We start from the raw sequence: 22782 nt of genomic DNA, 5'->3' as shown, positions 1-22782 counted from the left end.
TTTGTACTTGTTTGATGAGCGGCATTAAACACATGGCGCAAAAACTTCCAAACACTCGTCGTTGCATCCATGCTTGTTTTTAGAGGCATAAAAATCTTAAGATGTACACTTTGAAAAAAATGTAGTGGCGCAGTGGGTTGTACAGTTCCAGTCCTTGCGCACCTAGAATGAAAGAAAGGTCAACAGAGGATGCTGACTTTTAGGCTGAACCTTCTTTGGAGATGTGAGGCACAGGTATGAGGCCTTGCAGGAAAGCATGATCGTGGGATCCCTGGCAACCCATTGCTGTAAGTTGGCTGAAGCTGTGTACAATTGAGCTGCCCACTGGTGTAGTGAGGGGTATGTCGGGCGGAATTAGAACCCAGGCATCACTTCCTGGGGTGTGCATTGCAGGGCCATACCCCCCTTGCAACTGTGCCCCAGCCCCATGCCCCCTTTTCAACTCTGCCCCATGTTCCTGGGGAGTGCAGGGCAGAGGGGCCGTTAAACGCCAGCCAGCAAAGTTGGCCCCACATGGAATTCGAATGCAGGGCCAGATGCCCCGATCTCCACATGGAGTTCAGAATGGCACAGCCTGTAGCTATGAAGGGGAGGGAATGGCACCCAGGGTGAGCCCCGGGTATTGTTTTAGAAAGCTACACCCCTGGGCTGCCCATAGGCACTGAGTGGTAATCATCTTTCTTTCCAGCTCCCCCCTCTAAAATGAGCTGTTCTTCTCATATGTACCCAAAGGAACAGTAGCATCTTCTTCATGTAAAGGGCAGCAGTTACTGCATTTACTTCTGCATTTTATATTTATCGAAGGGAAGAGTTGCCTTTACATGGATAGGCTCTAGCATAATCTGAGCCAGCTCCAGGTGCAGTTAAGTTCAAGTTGCTCTTTAAAATATCTTTTGGCTGGTGGGAGGAAAGAGAAAGAAGATGCACGAAGCAGGACTGCTGCCTTGTTTGTTCAGCTCTCTCTATTTCACAGGTCATCTTGCTCCTCCTCAAACAATAATTTCACTGCACAAGCAATGGGTGGAATGGAGGTTAGGCACGTACTAAAAAGAGGATCCAATGTCTTTGCACAAGCTGTCACCTCTGGTGAAGGGAAATGACATTTCCGCACCACTCCCGCAGTCTTTTTTTCATTGGAAGATGACAACACTGCTGATTTCTATCAAGCATGTGATGGTGAATACAGATAGCAGTTAGCAGGAACAAGGAATCATGAAGAATCATGGGGCAAGGGTAAATGATTAGAAAACTTCCTACCTATACCCAGCTCTTCATCTCTGTGATTTTATAAGCTCTCAGGGGCTGGAGGAAGCAACTTTCTGAAGGGCAACAGGTATATACAATATATATTCCTGTCAAGCAGAGTAATGAGCAGAAATATGGATTGTGTAGAACGTCTTGGAGGAACAGAAAAACAACATAGTTCTAAATCTATCTTCCCGCATATTAACAGTAGAAGAAACATGAGTATTAAACTTAGGCTTAGGATAAACTCCAGTTTATAATGACTATCAGACGTGCATATAAACTTATAAGAAATATTAAATTAAAAGCATTTTTTTTGGAGAAAAAGCTATGCAAAGTCAAACCATTGACTATGATTTGACCAGATTTAAAGGGAAATCAACCTTTATACCTAATATTCAAAATGATGCAATATCTACTTTTGAAAGGCTAATACATGAAGGTATAATGAAAATGGAAACTTCTGCAAAATATACTATATATACATATAATGAAAGGCAAATTTTGATGAAATTAGGACAAGATGACTCAGTAGTCATTAAAGAAGCGGATAAAGGAGGCGGGATTGTTATCCAAGATAAGTCAGACTATCTGTTAGAAATATACTAGCGGGGCCCAGCCACGCATTGCTGTGGCTTATTGTGGTGAAATGGGAAAGGAACAGTAGCAGCAAATCAATTGCAGAGGCCAGCAGTACGTGCTCATGCAAACACACAGCCTGATACTGTGCTATTCATTGATGTGTGTGCCCGCATTCCTTGGGTGTGGGGAATGGAAAGGCACCTCTCCCACACATCTAGGCTGGCTGGTCATGATCCTTTACCTGGGAGTAAGTTTGGTTGGTGGCAATGGGTGTCGCTTAGGAGGAACCCTCTGAGGGGCGCGACGCAGCCATGCAAAGTATGTCGCGGTTGCTTTACCGAGCTTACTCCTGAGTAATGTGTGCCTGGTTTTCTTAACTGTAACCAAAGTATTCAGGGAATCTAGGGTGCCTGGCCCCTCCCTCCCATCCCTTGCATGTCGCCCCTCACTCTCTTCCTTCCCTCACTTCTCTTCCCTTGCATGCCACCCCTCCCCCTCCCTCCCTTCCCTTTCCCTCCTCTAGGGTGGGTGGGTCATATCAAGATGCTGGGCTCCCTGCTTCCCCTCCCTTGCATGCCACCCCTCACTGTCTCTCCTCTCTCACTTCTCTTCCCTTGCATGACTCCCCCTCCGTCCCTTTCCTCTCCCTCCCTCTCTTCCCTTGCATACCACCCCTCCCTCCCTCTCCCTCGTGTGTATGTGTGTGTATGTGTTTCACTTCCACCGGAGTTACTGCCTACGTACTGTTTCCACTGCTCATATCTGGCCGTCTGAGTGAAAATTCTAAGCAGCACGAACATTCTAAGGGTGACAGTTACACACAGGCAGCTGCATGTCCTTCACCATGGAGTGCCAGGAAAAAGGCGTTTTACCTGGGCCAGGTGTGAAATTTCAGGTATGTGAACATCTAAAAACACTCTCGCCTGGCTGACTATAGTGGGTGGGAATTTTCAGAGGAATTGGCCCAGCAGTTACTGAGTTATACTAACACTAACAAAAACACTGTTAGCTAGACAACTATCAGATACCAAACTCTACACAGTGATTCAACAAGATCCAACTAAACATATAGCCTCCCTTATAAAAACAATCACAGACGAGGCAGTACAATTTGGTACGATTTCACAACATATGGACATATGACATATGGAGTTTCTTCCTCTGAGGGAAAACTTGGAAGAAAGTGCCACCAACAGCAAAATGGATTTGCTGGATGCAACCCATTATCAATATCACCTATCTTTTAGCACACTTGAAACAAAATAAATCATATATATCTGTAAATAAATCACTAGGAAGGAGTGATAAAGAACTGCAACAATAGACAGAGAGATGAACAGCACTAGCATCTTCATTCTGTCACAACAGAACAGGCTTGATTTCGGAGTGAAGGTGGTATGAACCCAATGCTTTATTTAAATTGGGTGACTACAGTTATAACTCCACTGCACATGCACTGCTTAGGCCAGTTCTCTGCCACTGAGGCTACAGATGTCTCTTGTGTCTCTTGTGCTAATGTGCACGTGTAAAAATGGAAAGCCCGGTTTAAATGGGAAACTGGTGCATGCGATGGGTAATTTCAGAGGTGGGATCCAACCAGTTCTCACCACTTTTCAAGAAGTGGTTACTAATTTTTTCTGAGTGCCGAGAAGGGGTTACTAAAGCAACCTCCCTGCCCAATAGGGACTGGAGGTGCGTGTGTGCGGCGGTTCCACTGTTTGAATCCCACCACCATCGGAACCTGTTATTAACATTTTTGGATCCCACCACTGGGTAATTTTTCCTTGCCTGCCAGCTTCTTGTCTAAGTTGAATGCAAGATGGTAAGCAGGAAAGGAACAACGATCGCTGTGTACACAGTCAGTCACAGTCATCTCCAGTTGCACTTCAGGACATGTTTAAGAATCAGCCAACTTTTCCCACATTTTCTGTTTGGGAAGTCACAATTCAACTCATACATAAGCAGGGTTAAAAACTGCAGCTGTGGCCAGAGATAGAGCTGAACAGTGTTGCACAAAGGCTGGACCTACCTGCATAGTGCTCATTTTTTAGACAGGTCACAGTCATCCCAATTTCCCAAGACCTCACCCCATACTGTTATGTCCATCTGTTGGTACTTAACTGAAGGGCAGAAAGATTAGAAAGAGGGTTGGTTTTTGTATAACCAAAGATCATCATAATAAAGGGATTTAGTCTCTGCACTTTCAGCACTAGGAAGATCTTGCACTTCTAGATCATACCATGATTGGTTTTTATAGGAGTCTATGCCATGCAGAACTTTCTGCCCATTTTATGTGTTTTGCCTACACTGTTCTAGCTGTGTCTTCTGTTTTCTGATGCTATCCTCTTTCTTTTTCTGTACAAAATTTTGAAAAATATTCTTTTTTTAACGTGACACTTTGCAAAGCTTTGGGTTGCCTTGGGCAAAATGATCTTTCTAATATTTTCAGGCTGAACTAAACTATTCTGCCTCCAGCTACAGATTGTTTTGGCCCTTCCCTGCTGACAATCACTTCTTACATCTCCCCTGTCCTACTGATAAGGATATAACTCCTGCCCCCCACCCCCCAACCCCCGTTCATTTTTGTTCATCACAACTTTTTGTCACAGCAGGTGTTATGGCTGGTTCTGCAGAGGCACTGGGATTTCCCCACACCCTGCTGAATTCATACCCCAGAGCTTCCACCTCCTCTCTTAATTTTGCTACAGCTTAAAATCAGTAATTGATAGATTGCTGAGCTGATTTTTAAGCCCCGCAAAGGCCTATGGTGGCAGCTCTATCTGAAAGCAACTTGGGGGGAAAGCTGTTTTTTTTAAAAAAACAAAAACAAACCCATTGATTTTGAGTAGGGGAAGCAAGGCCAGGGGAAGAGTTTCCATTTGGTCTCCCATCTGCTCATGCTGTGTTTTAATAATGCAATAAATACACAAATTTCAATAAATAAATAAATAAAACCTCTGAAGAAATTCATATGGCAGCTTCTTGATTCCTAAACTTTTCTTTCTGTTCCCTCTTGGAATTCAAATCGCCCTTCTTTCTTCCATTATACGTATATATATAAGTTCTGTCTCCCACAGAAACAAATCTGGCACAGTTCAAGTTTTTCATTCTAAGAGCACATCGTACTTTAGATCACAGTAATTGCCCTACAGGGATGTTTCCTAAATGCAACGCTACTCATGTCTTGAAAAGAAAAGAACACAACCTTCTGTTCTGGATTAAGATTAGTTTTTGATTGTCACTAGTATTTTAGTGGATGCTATTTGTGCTTCTGTTGGGGACATTTTAACATTGCTTTGAAAAGTACCTGAAGAAGCAAGAGTAGCGCACCTTGGTTGAATCTCATTACAACATCACTTTTCTGACTTTATAAGAGTCTGCCCTCACAATTAAGCAGAAATTGGAGCGAACTAAATTACAGTTGAGTAAAAAGGCTTAAGATTTTCTGAAAGTACCGTACTTCATAAAGACTGTATGAGTGATGGGAAGCACTTCCTGAACAAAAAAGGTGCTCCATTAGCGATGCTGAGAGGAACACAGACTACGTTAAATACAACTAAAAGCTTGTTTTTATATAGATATTGTACAGATGGCATCAAAATAAATAGATGAAGTTCTAGCTTTCAGTAATTTTTCACTTTCATTATTTATGTCTCCCAAAGGCTGGCTGGAAGAAGACAATCAGTGGATGACCCAGATTAACAGGCTCCAGAAGTTGATTGACCGGCTGGAGCAGAAGGTGTGTACTGTGCCTGCAAAGTCAGGCTCACATTAGAGCACGGGCTGTTCCAGAGAAGGCTGGCCGTTTGCCTTGTATGGTGGCACTGGAGATTGCCCATGGCAAGGCTAAGGCTGAATTCTGTTAGTTGACTGGCCTGAACTGAAGCGGCAGGCTTCACTTATTCTTTACTTGCAGCCAAGTCCAAGCATCCAATATGCTTTGATTGCCTTTCATCACATAGTGGTCTCCAAATCTATTACATGAATAATAGGTGATAATGAGATCAAAGCTCTACTGTCAGACAGATTATTGCAATGGGAATGGGTTGTTAATTAGTCATCTCAATCAATCCTCCTAAATTAAACCCAAGGAAGGCTTGGATTTATTAAGAGGGGTTTTTTTTTTAAAAAAGAAACTATTTTAGAAGATCAGAATTTATGTTTAATCTCTTTGTCTGAAAACGTTAAGGTCTTGCAAATCATTTAATTTAGGTCAATTATCCTCCAGCTACAGAACTATAGCAAATCCTAGTTCTTTAATGCCTTATTCCCATACTTCTGATTGCCTTCGCATATCACTGAATATCATGTTCTCTTTTTTGAAAGTCTGCCTGCGGTGTCACACCTGCTAACCGCTGTATAGGCTGTGGCACTGGAAGCTACTAATTATTCCATGTTTAATTACATGGATTGTCTGTAACCAAGACTGGATAGAATGTTGAGCGGCACCTTTTGTTTGGTACATTTTTAAAATTGGCAAGAGAGGTAGATGTTTCCTTAAGCCAGAAGGGAGTTGGGACAGACCTTTTCTACCAACAGCGTGGACGCATATAGCCTCCTATGATTTTGGGGAACCAGGTTTGTTTAGACTAATATACCTTCCCCTCTGTCACCATGCGTTCTTAAAGCAGCAAGTATATAGGAACGGGTTTGCTGCCATAAGGCAAGTTTTGTAGTGCACAAACAGAATACGGAGATCACTGAGAAAGGATTTGTATATAAATAATGCAGAAGATTTGTCTGCAGGCTGGTTTCAAAGAATGGATCAGCAGCACAATTCTCCAGGTAGTCAAAGGAGAAACGTGATTGTGGCACATAATTTTAAGCTTGTTATGGCTCCAGAGTGCGGATTAAATTTTCTTCAGTGCTTTCAGGCTCAAACAGGCTTTTACAAACAAGCCATTAGGTTGGATCCTCTTTAACACATAGGGTTCCACCATCATCTTGTCCTTTCCCAAGAGTCAGACTAAATGGAACAAGATCTGTTCATTACCAGATACAGGCCTACCAAACTGAGTACTCTGTTCTCTCCCAAAGGTCAAGCTAAACCACTATATCTCACTACCAGCCAGAGCTACTCTTCAAATTGTCTGCTCTTTTGCTGAAGCAGTCCTGCTGTCTCCCTGAGGCAGTTCTGGATGAACTCATTTTGAACTTCCATCTAGATTTCCACCCCCCTCCTGAAAGGTGATTGGATGCTGGAGCAGCCCTCCCAACAAGGCTCAGCTGAGTGGCTGTTTTTCCCTTCAGGGGCAGGTCTGCCTCCTGTCCATCACATAATCTACTTTTGGAAACTCGTTGACACAGATGAGACCTTTTTTGGGGTCTCCACCGGGTCAATGAGGCATACTTACTTTCACAGTAATATTAATAAACAATAAACATTGGGTTATAGAAACCAATTAAAATAGTTAATGGTACAGTAACTGTAGTCGACCCACGCGGTCAGCGTAAGAACGAGACGAGACGCGGAGATAACATCTGGTGGAGATCGCCAGCAGCGGGAGACCGGAGGTCCGTGTTCCTAGCGAGTCTCCCGTCTGCCGGGTTCCTGGCACCTTTTATTGTTACTCTATCGGGGGCGTGTAGGGAGGGAGGGACTGGGGAGTTCCGAGAGCGGGAGGCTCTGGAGATCATCATGTGATGCATGATCTCATCTAGCCACGTCTTGGAGAAGAGCGACGCGTCTAGAGCCTAATCCTCACCTGGGGCAAGACCATTGTCCCTGCGCCCCGGTGATTGAGCCAGACAGTTCACACCCGTGACTCATGGGGGGGGGATGAGGAGTGGTGCGATCACGCACCGAGCAAAGCATGAGTCCGTTAAGCGTCCCAACGTTCTCTACCACGGCACTGCTGGAGTCGGCAGTGCACTACTACATCTCCTCCTTTTTTTACATTTTAGAAAAAACGGGGCCTAAGCAGCTTAAGAGGCGATTTAAAGGGGACGCTTTGTCTCCTCCGCTACCGTTTGGTCAAGTTGACCAAGCTGCTTGTGCAACATTAGAACTTGGATAAGGGGTATGGGGAGTAGGGTTTCCCTTACACACGTTACAGGCAATATTAGACACGCATTGAACGAAACAAGATCCGATAACAAGGCACACAATTAAACCAATGCAGAGCTGTACAATAGCACTCAACCATCCTCCCGGCAGCCAGCTCCAGAGGGCTGACCACCAATGGGGCAAAACATCATACTTCAGATTAGATACAACTTCTTGCAGCTCACGACTTTCATGTGGGTCAACTGGGACTTATGAGAAAGATTAAAACAACACATATTATGTACATTCTCACAACCTTGGTGATGTAACAACAACAAATAATCAATAGCTGCACGATTGTCTAGGGTCGCTTGGACGAGTTCCTGCTGCTCGGAGGCCAGGGCATCCAGAGCGGTGGAGGTAGAGTTGATGGACTTCTGCAGTGGGCACAGGCCAGCCGGGCTAATAGTCTTAGCATTGTAGGGAAGCGAGTCCGGGGACTCCCACTAGGCTGCGAGGGAGGCAGACTCCGCTTGAGAGGGTGACCGCTGCCTCCGACAGGAGAGGGGTCGGAAGGCAGGGCTGAGCTGGGCTGGGCGGGCGGGCGTCCGGCTCCCGGGTGGAGCCTCTGGGGGTAGAGACAATGGTGAGGCTGGTCGAGGCAGCAAAAGAGTTCCGGCAGGGAGTTGGGCGGGAATGTAGTTAAACGTCCCTCTCCCCGCAGGTCCAGAACCAGCCCCCCTGGGGGAGCAGGATGTTTCGAACACGGGGGGAATGTCCCTCCATGTGGCCAGTGCAGTTCCAACTGGCGGAGCCGACGTGAATGGGCCGAATTACGGTTCCCGTTCGGCTGCGCTCGGTGATGCGGGCGCAGAGTGTTGGACTTCGTGGTTAGCGACCGTCTGCAGGACAAGGGAAAGAGCCAGCGAGAGGTTTGGGCGGCACGGGTCCCCAGTGGCTCATAGAATATCTGATGGATGAGGCATTCATGAAGGGGCTCAGCCCAGACTCCAGCTTAGAAGTCTCCGGTGCTTTGCAGATCGGGAGCAGGCAGGAGCTCAGCAGGCTCCCGACTCCTAGGTACTGGCCCAGGCAGAAAGATGAGACGCTGGCAGCGGCAGCAAACTGCTCCCCCAGATGTTGGTCTGGTGAAAGCTTGCCAGGGGGGGTGGCCGATGCGCCATCGGGCAGGAGGCAGCAGAGCAGGCAAAGGATGAGTGAGTAGCTGAGTGCCAGGTTGATGGGATAGCAAAGAGCGGTACAGAGGTTCTCGGGTGTCTCGGGGTGGTCTTGCCAGCAGCAGCGCCAGAACCTGGCTGGTGGCCTCCTGACGCCTCCCCCAGGTCATTCGGGTCTCTTTGGGCATTAGCAACGGCTGCTCCTGCTGGGATCGGGCTACGGGATCCTCTAGAGAGATGCGTTCCATCTCGGGATGGGGTTGGTTTCCCCTGGCCATTCCATGGGTTGGCCTGTCATGGCGAATCGGAGTCCACGGGAACCTGTAGGAAGAGGGACTGAAACACACCCCTTTCCAGGTTAATGGGCTGGTCCCGCCAGGCTCAGTTCGAAGCGGATGGCGGAGATTAGGATTAGCAGAGTGTTTGAATTTAATATGGGAAGGAAGAAGGCTTGTTTTGCAGCCTGTGAAGGTTGCACAATGCAATCCTCCTGGGGGCAGCCTACACTCCTCTTTCTTTAGTTGTTTGACAGGGAGGGCAGGAGGTAGGCTGACCCTGGTGGGAATTGGCTTCAGAGCGTCATCAGGAGTGCGTCAAAGGCGAGGGTCGAGCCTCGAGGGAGGGAGGAACAGGCTAGTCCTGGGGATTGTGGGTATGCATGCTTAATCAGCAACACAAAGGGCTTTGGAAGCACCTTTGGGGACAAGTGCATCCGGGAATGAAGCAATCCAGGCAATTAGAGGCAAATTCTATCACACAAAGGAGAAAGGAAGGGGGGTTTCTTTGCAAGGGAGTTGCACTTACCGTGACCTTGGTGGCTAATGCAGGAAGCTGGATGGTGCTAAATTCTTGTGATCGAATTATCTTGGGGAACTGCCGTCATCGCCCGAGACCGCTCCTCTAAGAATGGCTCTGGCTGAGCGCCTGGCCTTTAACATGGTATTGATAAAGCTGCCAGGCTGGCAGCCATAACCCAAACGGGTTTGGGTATTAGGGCGATAATGGCGGCCCTTAAAACTGGGGCCTGTCCTGACAGTGCTGCGGTATCAGGATCGGCCCAGATTTTAATCCAGAGGGCCAGTCAGCCAATTGGCCCTCCGCCTTTACTGGTCGAAAAAAGAAGGAAAAGGGGAGGGGAGAGGGAAACAGATTTCCAGCTGGAAATTAGGGAGGCAACTTCGAAGAGCACGATTGGAATCAATGATCGTGGCGGCTTTACCCATCCCAGACCAGAGTCGTTTTAACCTGACTCATGAGGTCTCTTCCCCAGAGATTGACATGGATGTCTAGGAACGGCTGGGCGGACTCACAGAGCTGCCGCCGAGTCCTGGAGCTGTTGACCGTGAGCTGGCGGATGCTCCGTCTCCTCGCGGTTTGTCTCCCACCCCAGATGTGCGGGCAAGCCTCGGTCGCCACTGGTCGGGCCACTTTCGGCTGCTCTGATGATCGGTAACATCAGCCGGTGTCCACCAGGCCCCTTGAACTTACATCCTTCTATGGCGAAGCCCAGATATGGGCCGTGAGCTCCCGATAGAGTGTCTCCACCGCTGCGACGGTGGTGTAGCTGCGCCATGTTGGCTGCTGGGGCTCGAAGCCTTTATTGGGCCGGCAGCGGGCAGCGCATGGGGCAAGAGAGAATCAACTGAGCGCAGCTGGCTCCGGCGGGCAGCCCTGTGGGATGTTTGTCCAGACCTGGAGGTGGATGGGTCCTTGGTGCGTGGAGTCGATCACTCCGGGGGCGATGAACAGTCCCTGTTCAGCGGCAGAGGCCTCTTGGCAGCACTTAGCCCAATTGTCCCGGTAGGGATGGGCTCGCCATACCAGTTGGGGCGACAAGAACCTCGGGGGGAACTTAAAGGAGATGGGCTGGAGTGCATCGTGCGAGATGCCACTTAGGAGGGGGGTGGTTTTGGCAGGGGCCTTGGCGTTTGGGTCTGCTCTAGTACTCTCCCTCCTTGGTCCTGGGCTGGGAGACGCCCGGGCGGGAGTTTCCCGACGGGCAGTCGTTTCTCCAATGGAAGCCCTTCTGGCAACGTGGGCACCGGGTTTTAGGTGGCCTTCTCTCCTCTTGGGGAGGACCCTCCTCCATCAGGGTTGTAGGCCCCCCACTGCCTACACTCCTTCGAAGTGTCGGGTCTGCCGCAGTTAAAAGCAGTCATCCTGAGACTGTCTCCCCGCCGGTGAGAGTGCTGCGGCCAGGAGGCTGGGCTAGTGGGCGGAGAGGACCCAATGTCCCGGCAAGCCTTAAGCATGTCGCTGCCAGTTCAGGATTTTGCTCTAGGGCCTCGTGATTGCCCCAAGGCACTCCATGGAAGCGTTCTCCTTATGGTGGCTTATTGAGGAGCCTGTTTTGGGCCTCCCTCGCTATCTACCTGCCTCCTTGAGCTTCCTGAGCCTGTTCACAAATCCAGCAGGGCTCTTGGGTTTTGCCGGATGGAGGAGAAACTCTGGGGTTGGCTGGCCGGCATTGGGGACTTTGATAAATGCCCTTATAGCTAATTCCTGCAGGCGACCGTAAGGGCCCCAGGCAGGACAATCTGATCGTTGGGATTGGCAAAGCATTGAAACCGTAAAGCTGAGCGGTGTAGGCCGCCAGAGGTGGCTGCTCTGTTGAAGCACTGCTGGCGGAACTCACTTTCCCAGACCACAAATTGTGCAGGGCTCAGGAGCATGTGCTAAAGGTGGTCTTCCAGTCATCTGGGACCATTAGGTGGTTCCTTGCGATGGCCTCCCAGCATGCCTCCCACCGTAGGGGCTAGTGACTCCCACGTCCCGCATTGCTTTGGCGGAGCTTCGCAAGGATGTTATAGCTTAGGGGGTTGTAATCGACAACCACTGGATGGCGCCATTCTCCCCTCAGTATCTGTGAAGTGGATGGGGCACAATGCAAGAATATCGGCATCGCTCTTCCGTCAGGTTTTCTTCTGCAGATCGTAGCTAATGCCTATGAGTTTTGAAACCAGCGCCATTACGCGGGCAAGCTGACGGAGGTGCAGGGTTTCTCGGAAAAATGAAGGCGGAGCAAGGGGAGGCTGACTAGCCGCTGGAGAGTTTGAATTGGGTGAAGGGAGCCAGGGGCAGAAGGAGGACAGGAAGCGTCCACCGAAGTGGATAGAGAAAATTCCGGGCTGGAAATTGAAGGTGAAAGATCGGGAAGGGGAGGGCGGCCTACAGCAAGGGAGCCGGGGAGGGTCTGCAGGCTGATGGCGACAAAACATTGTCTCCACGCCAGTAGCAGCGACATCGGTACGCAGGCTCTGTCGCGAAGAGTGCTTCGCCCGATGTTTTCCTAGTCCTTAAGATTCAATGCCCCCCTCTGGGCACCATGGACACTGAGCTCAATCTCCTCAACCAATTTACAGCTCCCTCTCTCTTTAATGGGGACCCTGCGCACTTTCGTTAACGCTTTCAGTTCGTCAGCGTGCTTGTCATAAGCCCTGCTTTTGCAAGCTCCCATACTCACCGGGTGTTCCGTCCGGACGAGAGTGTCCTAGGACCGTGTCTCTGGATGCCGCGATCAGAGGACAGGCGATACGTAAACAGTGGCTAGTCCCTGGATACCGATCCAGCTGACTTCGTATCACGCCCTTCCCCTCTTGAGCAGGGTGGAGGTTCGCAGGCCCATCCCGGTTTCGGCACCAGTTTGTGCCCACGCGGTCAGCGTAAGAACGAGACGCAGACGCTGGAGATAACATCTGGTGGAGATGCGCTGGCAGCGGGAGACCGGAGGTCCGGGTGTTCCTAAGCGAGTCTCCGCTCCGCCTGTTCCTGGCACCTTTTATTGTTACTCTATCAAAGCAGTGTGGGAGGGACTGGGGAGTTCCGAGAGCTGGGAGGTCAGGAGATCATCATGTGATGCATGATCTCATCTGCCACGCAATGCGGAGAAGCGTCTGGCGTCTGAGCCTAATCCTCACCTGGGGCAAGACCATTGTCCCTGTACTCGTGATTGAGCCAGACAGTTCACGACCAGTGACTCATGGGGGGATGAGGAGTGGGGGTGCGATGCGACCGGCAAGGCCGCAGGTCCGTTGGCGTCCCAACGTTCTACTACGGCACTGCTGGGTCGGCAGTGCACTACTACAAGTAACACTTTTCATATTTACATATATTTACAAACCATTCTTTTCTGTTTCTTGAAGGCTATATACAAGAATAAATTTGTTTTACATGCACGTCATTGCAGGCCGGTATGCAATTTGAACATTTTTATATACCCATCTGGAAACTTAAACTGGAAGTATGCACACAGCTGGAAACACATATCCTTTAATCTAAGTTCATGCACTTGATTGAAAATTAGGCCTTTAATGGGTTGTTCATTAGTTAGGCCTGTAATAAGCATAAGCCTTATTTCAGTGTACAGTCTCTCACCCTTTTTCTCTTTCCAAAATTGCATGGCTACAGATATTCCTACGACTGTTTCTCAAGGATGGGTATTCATCACTGCTGATGTATTCTTGAAATTTGCATACAGGCTAGTTTGAATTACATGAACATGATGGACTAAAACTACCTTTCTTATGTCGCATGTATTCCATAAAGGAGACTTCAGTTCTGATATTTAGTATGTTAAGCTACAGCCAAATAATTTTTGAAAGAATCACAATCATTTTAAGGCAAAGCGCATAGCTAATCCATGGCGGGTTTTGTTTTTGTTTTTTGCATTTTCTGTTGATCCCGTTGACCAGAATCTAAAGCTTGAGCCACTGGAAGAAGAGGTATCTGAAGAAAACACAAAATCTGTAAGTGTTTTTTTTTTTTTTTTGCCCAGGCCATGAATTGATGAAAGTAAATTATGAAGTTTTGTGTGCATAAAAACTGTCTTCTACAGCACGGCAGCTGGAAATGTTTTGGAAAATCCATTCGTGGGATGGTCTAATAAGGACTGCAATCTTATGCACTCTTACTTGGCAGATGGGTTCTAGGGAATCTGTGCAGTTTACTTCTGTGTGCACATGATTACATGCGTAGAATAATGCTGCACATCATAAATATGGGTCCCCCAAAGATACAGAATCACATTGGAGTACAATTCAGTTTCACTGTTACTTTCTGAAGTATTGTTACAGAAATTATTTTAAGCACTGAGGATATAAACAAGATTTAAATCAAGGCATGGCCACTTCTATTTGAAGGCATACACATCTTTGTCAAACCTTTTTAAAGCTCACATTATATACGTTTCAAATGGTGAACAACTGATGTGTCGATGCAGCTGAAACTCAATGCTCTATTTCACAATCAACACACAGATTTTGTAAACGAAAGACTAGTGTTAGGTCTATGTGTACTGGTTTGTGGCCACAGATTTGGCCAGATTTGGCCTTCTTCTCTCTGACTGGGGAGAAGGAAGGACTAGAATGAGTTGAGGGGGATGGAAACAAAGAACCTAGGCAGTTTGGGGGTAGAGGAAAACTGGCTACTGAGCAAGTTAGGGAGGCAGGGGGGAAATTGGTGACTGGGTAGGTGAACAGGGACAGAATAGAAGAGGGGAACAAACTGGCTTTAAGCAAAATAAATGGTATTTCTCCTGCCCTGTAAGTTCTTGGGGATCCTTTTTGTTGTGTGTCAAATGGCACTATTTTGCTTTTATTTGTCAGCACATGATGATTGTTCAGCGTCAGATGACAGTGATAGCGGAAGAACTTGAGCAGTTCCGCTTTGCTCTGAAGCAGTACATGGACATTGCCTCATCTCAAGATGGATGTCTGCAGTGAGTATCACATTCACTATCCTCAGTGGAGAAGGACATGGAAGCCTGAATTTACACGAAACACTTACAGTCCAATCTGGATGGGATGGCAGACCCATCTCTGTAGGTGGTGCAGCCCTGTGCCAGTGCAGATGCCCTCCCTGCCAGTGCAAGGGGCAAATGCACCACGGGAGAGATGACTTACCCAGGAGGGCAGGCGTCACATGGCTCCACAGTACCCCAGGTGGAAGCTGCCATCTTTCCCTAGGCCCACCGGTACAGAAAACTGTGCTGGTGTGGCTGGGGGCATTCCAGGGGCAGGCCAGGAGGTGGAGCCAACCTTAGTCAGTTTCTATTGCCCACCCACCTCCCATCCGCCAGTGAAGCCAGCCTCAGAAATATGCTATGTTTTTCGTGGGCTATCTCCATTATTCCCTATGGAGGATTTTTGCCAGCTGTTTTTCTTGTTGTTCTGAGCTTACCATACAGTGGAGAAGCCCTTTGGAGAGGATGGGGTGGTACTGCATGGGGCTGTTAAAACCTCCCAGCCCCTCTCCTGCTGTTGGTATTCAGATATAAAAAAACAGAAAGGGAGATTTATGAACTGATTAACAATTGCATCCTTCCAAAACCATCTTTTGTTCCAAGTCGACTCAAATGAGGAAATGCAGTAGACCTCATCTGGGGAAGGAGCTGTGGCTCAGAAGTTCCAAGGTTGAGTCGAGCAGAGATCCTGGGTAGCTGCTGCCAGTCTGAGTAGACAGTATTGACTGATGGATCAGTGGTCTGATTCAATATAAGGGAGGAGTGTGTGTTGTGTTGGGTATGTGATCCTCACATTAGTCATCCTTAAGTTCCATCAGTTTAATTGGTGTTTAATGTAGTAATGCCCAACGTTTTCCTTTGTTTTTCACTGGAACGTTTGACTGTTTTAGGGTTTGGGCTGACAAATATTTATCACTATCTTATCTCTGGACATTAAAAATATGTGAAACGCAAGCTTCTGCAAGTGAAGAAATCAGTATTTTAAGACAGTTTTAAGTTTTTTCAACTGATAAGAAATTGCTGCCTTGCTGCGTTATTCAGAAGCTATTCATGTATTATGGCCTTCTGTAACACCAAAAGGCATTTAGAAATGTGGTATGAAGCTCTGGTTCTTTTGGTCTCATCTCTGCCCTAGCATCAAGGACAATACTCAGTTTCACTCCATTATTGATGCTGCAAAGCCACCCACTTCAGAACAATTACCATGGTGGTATTTGGCTTTAGACTGCAAATGTGCAGATAATGGTGGAAGAAGTGTATATAAACCAGGTGATAATTTGGGCTCAGTATTCACTGAATCTGGGAAGTTGTTTGGCTTTGTCTAATCAGTCATGTGTCTAAACAGGCATTTGTAGCCATAAAGGATTATAGATGCAGAGAAGCATTGGGAGGAGGCAATGGCCCTTTCCCCACATGCAGATAATGCACTTTCAATCCACTTTCAATGCACTTTGCAGCTGGATTTTACTGTGCGGAATAGCAAAATCCACTTTCAAACAATTGTGAAAGTGGATTGAAAGTGCATTATTCTGTGTGTGCAGGACACATAATTTACCCAGCAGTTCAAATGTTGTTGTTTTTGTTTGCTATGCACCAGCAGGACAGTGCTACGGAGCAAAATGAGAATCAACCCATTCTTCAGTACCCAAAGCTACGTAAACTAGCAAATTCATTATAACATAAGAGTAAATAATACTTTTAACTATCCACTTACTATCTAATACTGTCCACCATGTAAGGCAAACTGGGGGATTGAAGGAGTCATTTCTTATAGGTACTTTCAGAGCAATTAGCCAAAGAATCTAATTTGGGATGCAGTTAACTGTAGAGGCAAGTCAATAAAAGTGTTGCTTCCACTTTCTTGAGAATAAAAGGGAGCAATTGAATAGAGCTCTTTCTCTCCTGACTGCTAGTCCTATTTGTAATTTCTTGTCTGTGTCAGTCTTTAGCCAGGAAAGAAAAAAAAATCCTTGCAATCTCTGGGATGCTCCTGATCTACAATAAATGCAGACATGCAGACAAGCAGATGTTCAGCAAGCCAATGATTTTATTAAGAGCGGTTAATTATTTGCATCACAAGGAAAAAGTCTGACATACATGCAAACTAACTTGATGAGCAAAGCACACCCCCACGGCCATTTTCTTCTTGTTTAGCATTCTCTTGTCTGTATGTCTGTGGTGCCACCTGGTGGTTCCTTGCAGATTTAGGAAGATTTTTTATGTTTGCTTAGGTGTTTTAAAAAATAACTTAGAAGTTCTGTCCTCACTTTCTTAGTATTTCCATTCAGAAGCTTGCAAATGAATCACGCTTCATCGTTTATGAATTCTGGGAGAACAATGCCTGGAACAGGTACACAATTACTAGCGTTATTTCTGACTGTTGCCAGTTATAAAACTTCGGAAATACCAAATCCCCATCTCTCTAGAACTGAAAGCTGATTATCCAACTGTATCTTCTAATGAAAAGGATAAGTGTTAAATATAAGTAAAACATCGTCTTTGTTTATATTAGTTAGTGGTTCCATGGTATTTTTCTGCAAAGTAATGACTTCCCATGTTAGTTACATTGCTAATACTAATAGACCTGAGAGGTGTAAGGACCGATGTATTAATACACTGAACACTTATTCTTGACAACTTATAACAGCCCCTTAAGAAATGTTTTTGGTTGTTGAGGTCACATTTACTGATGATTCAATACACCCACACATAAGGCACAGTTACCAGTGATCCCCCCACCTCTACTTGCCACTGCATTTGTAATCCAACTTGAAAAGAGGCACTGAGCTTGTGCACGTTACTTGGAGGCACCATTCTCTTCAACTGTGTAAGGGCAGTCCAACCGTGCTATGTTTTTGAGGTGCTTACACATGGATTGAGGAGTAAGTCTGAACTGGGCTGTTGTCACTAGTCACAGTAAGCTCATGGTAAATATTTTGCCTGGACACATTCTGTATTGAGAACTGATTATTTTTAAATCATGAATTGATGTTAGAGGAGGATGGCTAAACCTTAACATCTTTCTTGTTTAATACAGCCATCTCCAGATGAACTACAACAAGACATTCCAAAGGAGTAATGTGGACACCCTGGAAATGCCAGAACACATAACAACTATGCTAGTGCCTGGTAATATCATGTCTTTAAAGCTTTGCAAATAATTTTCCTCTTACCAGTTCTCGCCTTCCTTCTGCTTGCATTCCCTTCCAGGGACAGCAAAATGAGACCCATTTTTTGAAGGCAGAGAGATCCCCTCTTTTTTAAACATCTTGTAATTTAGTTTTCCACAGGCAATACCTTTCTATAAAAACAGTGAATTCTAGCCACCCTTTCTACAGCTCTGCTTGGCAAAAGATACTTTATCTTTAAAATAAATGGCCATGATGATGCTGATGACTTAATAGGATCTGAATGCAATTCTATTCCAGTTCACTGGGTGTGTTGCCACCAACTAACTTCAGTAAAGGATAATACTATGCCCTTTTCTGCAGCTTTTTGAATTTCATTTTGCTAAAACACAACCAGTTCTAAAACCAGTACAAACAAAAATCCTAACTAAAAGACAGAGTAAACCATAATAATTTTCCTGTTCCTGAGGACTTCATGAATGAATGAGAAAGGGAAAAAATGCATGTCACTTGTATTTTGCAGAACAAGAAGAGAATGCGAAGGAAGGCAAAATTCTACTACCCCACAACAATTGTAGCAGCTGAAAAAAAAATCTAGATCTCTAGTAGTCAAATATCCCTTTTAAAAAATATGAAGCCACAACAGGCCAAGACTTACTGGTGAATTCCACCTGTGTTAGATTTCACCTGCCTAATATTAAACTTAAATGCTATACTGTCGACTGTCTAAATTTTGCAGATTTCTTGCTGCTGCTCGGACTTTATTAACAAGGCCAAGATATGCTGCGTTTTATTGGGGTGGGGTTTATTTATATAGAGCCAAATTAACTAATATTTAACTGATTTTAGTCTCTGATTTTATTGTGCTCTATCCATGTTTTGTTCACCGCCCTGAGCCCTCCGGGGGAGGGCGGTTATATAAATATTAATAATAATAATAATTGGGATTTCATACTATATTAAAAGTACCCATCTTCAGTACTGAAATATAAATATTAAATAAGGAATTAAATGTAGTCTGGAGTGAAGGTGTTTTGAAGCCCTCTCTTTTATTGAGTTGCCTGAGTGTGTAACCATGACAACAACATTATTTAACTCACATCTTGACTTGTAAAGCCTCAGGGACCTATTAAAACATGAATACTTCCTTTAAAAATGGAAAAGTTATCATTTTTGCCCTGCCTTTGCAAGTTAGTGTGACTCCTAAACTAATTTGAGATTGAAAAATCTGTTAAAAGTCAACACACGTACAAATCCTCCCAAAACCTGGTTGCTGTTCCCTTCCCAATTTCTTTACCATGCCAACAGTTAAAATATTACATATGTTCTCATGTCTTGCTTTTTTTTTAACAACTTAGCTTTTATGCAACCTTCACTTTTAGGGTGACTTTTAGGGGAGGCATCAAACTGATAGTGGAGGAAGGCTATAGTATAAATTACTTCATTTCAAAAGTACTTTAAGTTTTTAGTCTCATGTTTTATAGTCACATGTCCTCCATGTGTTTTGGCAACACTGTGCTTGCCCTGCATCTATGGGCTAACAGTCAAATACATTATCTACTCAGAGCAAGGTGGCCCTGGAATATTCAACCATTTGGAGGCTCAACAAGAAAAGTAGCTAGAACAGGAGAGAACTGTCAACAAAAAGAATAATCATCAATACTTTTTTTCCCCCAGCTTCCTGGTGGGTCCTGAACAACAACTAGAAACTCTGCTGTAGACTGCAACCAGATGGTGTAGCATTACTCTAAATCAGAATCCTATACAGTCATTATGAAATCTCTACAGCTAAGCACAGTCACAAGCTTCCATTTATTTATTGGGTAAAGTTGTATTGGTTGACATCTCCTCATGGCTGCTACTTTAGGGAATATGCTGTGGATTGATCTTTGTTACTAATTCTAATTATACTGTGTTTTTAAATGGCTTGAGTTTAAATATTCTCATCATAGTGAGCAACTTCCTCTTCCAGAGTTTCATCCTTAATGGAAATGTGGCTCTAAAGCTCATCAGGTTTAGCTTATTAGGTTTCTTTTGAGCATTCGGGTTTTGGATGGAAGGCAGGATATTATTGTTAAAATAAATGCTATGGAATCATATTGAAAGTTGTTGTCCTTGTTTAATGCTGTGATGAAGTCAGTCCTCCTGACAAAAATATATTACATGTAGAATATCTATAACTCATGGACATCCAGTTTTTCAGTATTTTCTTCTTCTGCATTATAATGTGAAATGAAACTGAAGACTGAAGCACAGGCCCACAGCAAAAGCATTAGTCTAGGAATAAGGAAGTTCCTACCATACCAGCAAGAGAGCACAATCATTCATCTTCGCATAGAGAAACAGAAAAGATTCTCAAAGGAAAGTCAATCTGTTACTTAAGAACAAATAGCCAAAAAACAAACAAACAACAAAAAGTAATCAGAAGTGTCAGGAGAAAGTAGTAACAGGCGTGTTCACATTTACACAGCTTTTGTTTCAAACTTCTGCAAAAAACATCTACTTTTCCTAAAAAACTAATGGTCTCTGAATGTGATGCCATTTTATCATTATTACAAAATTAAAAACATGCTATAGTACATACTATTCACAATAAATTTGGGTCCAAACCAAACATTTATATCACATGTAAAAATGCTACTGTCAAAGCTATATTGAAAAGAGTGGTGAGTTCTTTTGCTAATCTGGACTTAGCAAACATAGTACTGAAGTGCAAAATATTAGAACATTTCTGAAAGTCCTTGTAGAAAGGTATTTTATAATTAACTATACTCTGTCCCAACAAAAGAAAGAAATGCAGCTGTATGTGGTGTGGTGGGAAAAAAAGTCACATTTTTATGTAGTTCTAAGAAATGTGATTCTCCAGTTGCATTTAAAAAGCTATTTTCAGCAGTTTCTGTCAAAACCTTTCTTCTGTGCACTATTAAGCTTGCTACCTTGATAAAAGATTACTTTTAGTGCATCTAAAGTCTATTAGCAGAACTTGCCTTTTGCAATCATTGCGTCTACCATGCTGAAGCTGACACAAAATGGAGGGTGCACTGATTGCAGATGATTCTACTTACATATAAATCTACAGAGACTCCGCATGATGCAAAGCTTAAGGTTCTATTCTTAAGGTAAGAATAGAATGTGGGAAGCCTAGGTTTGAATCCCCACTCGCACCATGGAGATTTCCTACGTGACCCTGGGCCGGTCTTACACTCTCAGCCTTGGCCCTGGCTAGTATCTGGGAGGCAGGCAGAGGCAAACCATCTTGAAATGTCTCTTTCCTTCCTCTTTCCATAAGTTAGCTGTACCTGGATAGCAAAAAAAAGACAGACAGGCCAACCACCAAAGGAAAATCCTAGAACAAAAGCAGTGTTTAGGATCAACCAAAATAACACAGGAAGGTGACAAAAATTATGTATGTTCCACTTGGTTATAGAGGAATTTGGTTTTTTTAAAAAAACAACTTTATTGGTTTTCAAGTTAATTACAAAAAAGTTAAATTTTTCAAAGCGAATACAATTCACAAAGCACATACTGATAATACATCAACTTAAACTTTCCTCAATATTTGAGTGAGAATTATTGCTTTTCTTACTAATAGTATAACAAGGTGTTCCCCTATCTTATGCAAAATAAGCTCTTCAGCAGTATTAATTCCTCTGAAGATGCCAGCCACAGATGCAGGCAAAACATCAGGAGAAAATGCTACTTGAATACAGCCATACAGCCCGGAAACCCCACAACACTTCAGTGATTCTGACCGTGAAAGCCTTCGACAACATATTAATTCCATAGTTGAAAAGAAAAAAGTTTGTTCTAACTTAAGTTATTATTTTTAAACAAACCAAAGAAAATATATGGCATTCTTCTCTCTACTTCTTCACCTATCTAATCTTAATACCTTTTCCATTCTTCTCCACAGAGCTTTAAATCAAGTTTTTTGTTAAGATAATTCAAACATCCAAGAACTTCTCTTCTGGTTGTTGTTTCAATTTACATATGAGTTTGACAATGTTCATTGTCTCAATTAGTTCCAGAGGAATTTGTTGATTATATGCACAATGGCAGTCATTATTGTTTTAATTTTTTGGCCTACCATTCTGGCACAATGCAGTCAAAAGGAAAGGTTCAATGTACATATTTCATGTAAAATAAATGAACAAATAGCAGAGGCGCCTGGGGCAAAATGCTTCCTGCTTCCAGGCTGCTCGTGTGGGAGCCATTTTGTGCTCCCCATGACTAATTGCCATGCGCCCAGGGCACATGTGTCCCTGTGGCAGCTACGCCACTGACAAATAGGAAACGCATTATGAAATATCTCCCCCCGTCCCCAGCAGGCATGCAGCTTCATGAAGATTCCAGACCACTCAAAAGACTACAGCATAGTATCAGTTTTTTTGTCCTAAATGTGCTTCATGGCTTTTGGATTAAGATTGCAAGTACACATAATATTGGGAGATCTGCACATTTGAAAAACCAAAACTATCCAGGGGAACTAAGGTTGTTTTTTGTTGTTGTTGTTGTTAAAACCAGCCCCCTATGAGGTGCTATCTGACCTATTGGGAAAATGTCATGACTAGTACGAGTACCTCTGTGTTTGCTTGAATGAGGCAAGTGGCAGCTGCCTGAAGCTACTCTCAGCTGAGCCTACCTCCTCTCCTCAAATCTCTTCTCCTCTTGTGTTAGTCTTTCTCTGCTCTCTGTGAGCAGCAGTGGCGTAGTGGCTAAGAGCAGTGGCTAAGAGCAAGTGCACTCTGATCTGGAGGAACCGAGTTTGATTCCCAGCTGTGCCACTTGAGTTGTGAAGGCTTATCTGGGGAATTCAGACTAGCCTGTACACTCCCACACACATCAGCTGGATGACCTTGAGCTAGTTACAGTTCTTCTGAGCTCTCTCAGCCCCACCCACCTCACAGGGTGTTTGTTGCGAGG

General features: G+C 44.9%; 1 protein-coding gene across 2 annotated transcripts in view; it reads left to right on the top strand.

The window, feature by feature from the left end:
• Nucleotides 1-19958, top strand: part of NECAB1 (N-terminal EF-hand calcium binding protein 1) — a 63914-nt gene extending 43956 nt beyond the window's left edge. The window contains exons 8-13 of one of the 2 annotated variants that reach the window (XM_048508494.1): nt 5490-5566; nt 13683-13736; nt 14595-14707; nt 17007-17081; nt 17769-17860; nt 19537-19958. In XM_048508494.1, the coding sequence (XP_048364451.1) occupies nt 5490-5566; nt 13683-13736; nt 14595-14707; nt 17007-17081; nt 17769-17860; nt 19537-19565 (440 nt within the window). In that variant the 3' untranslated portion in view covers nt 19566-19958. The remainder of the gene's footprint in view (nt 1-5489; nt 5567-13682; nt 13737-14594; nt 14708-17006; nt 17082-17768; nt 17861-19536) is intronic. The other variant, XM_048508495.1, reaches the window with a different exon arrangement.
• The last annotated feature ends 2824 nt before the right edge of the window (nt 19959-22782 follow it).

The sequence above is a fragment of the Sphaerodactylus townsendi genome, linkage group LG09 (assembly GCF_021028975.2).
Source record: "Sphaerodactylus townsendi isolate TG3544 linkage group LG09, MPM_Stown_v2.3, whole genome shotgun sequence".
Classification (NCBI taxonomy): Eukaryota; Metazoa; Chordata; class Lepidosauria; order Squamata; family Sphaerodactylidae; genus Sphaerodactylus; species Sphaerodactylus townsendi.
This window is presented reverse-complemented; position numbering and strand designations above follow the sequence as displayed.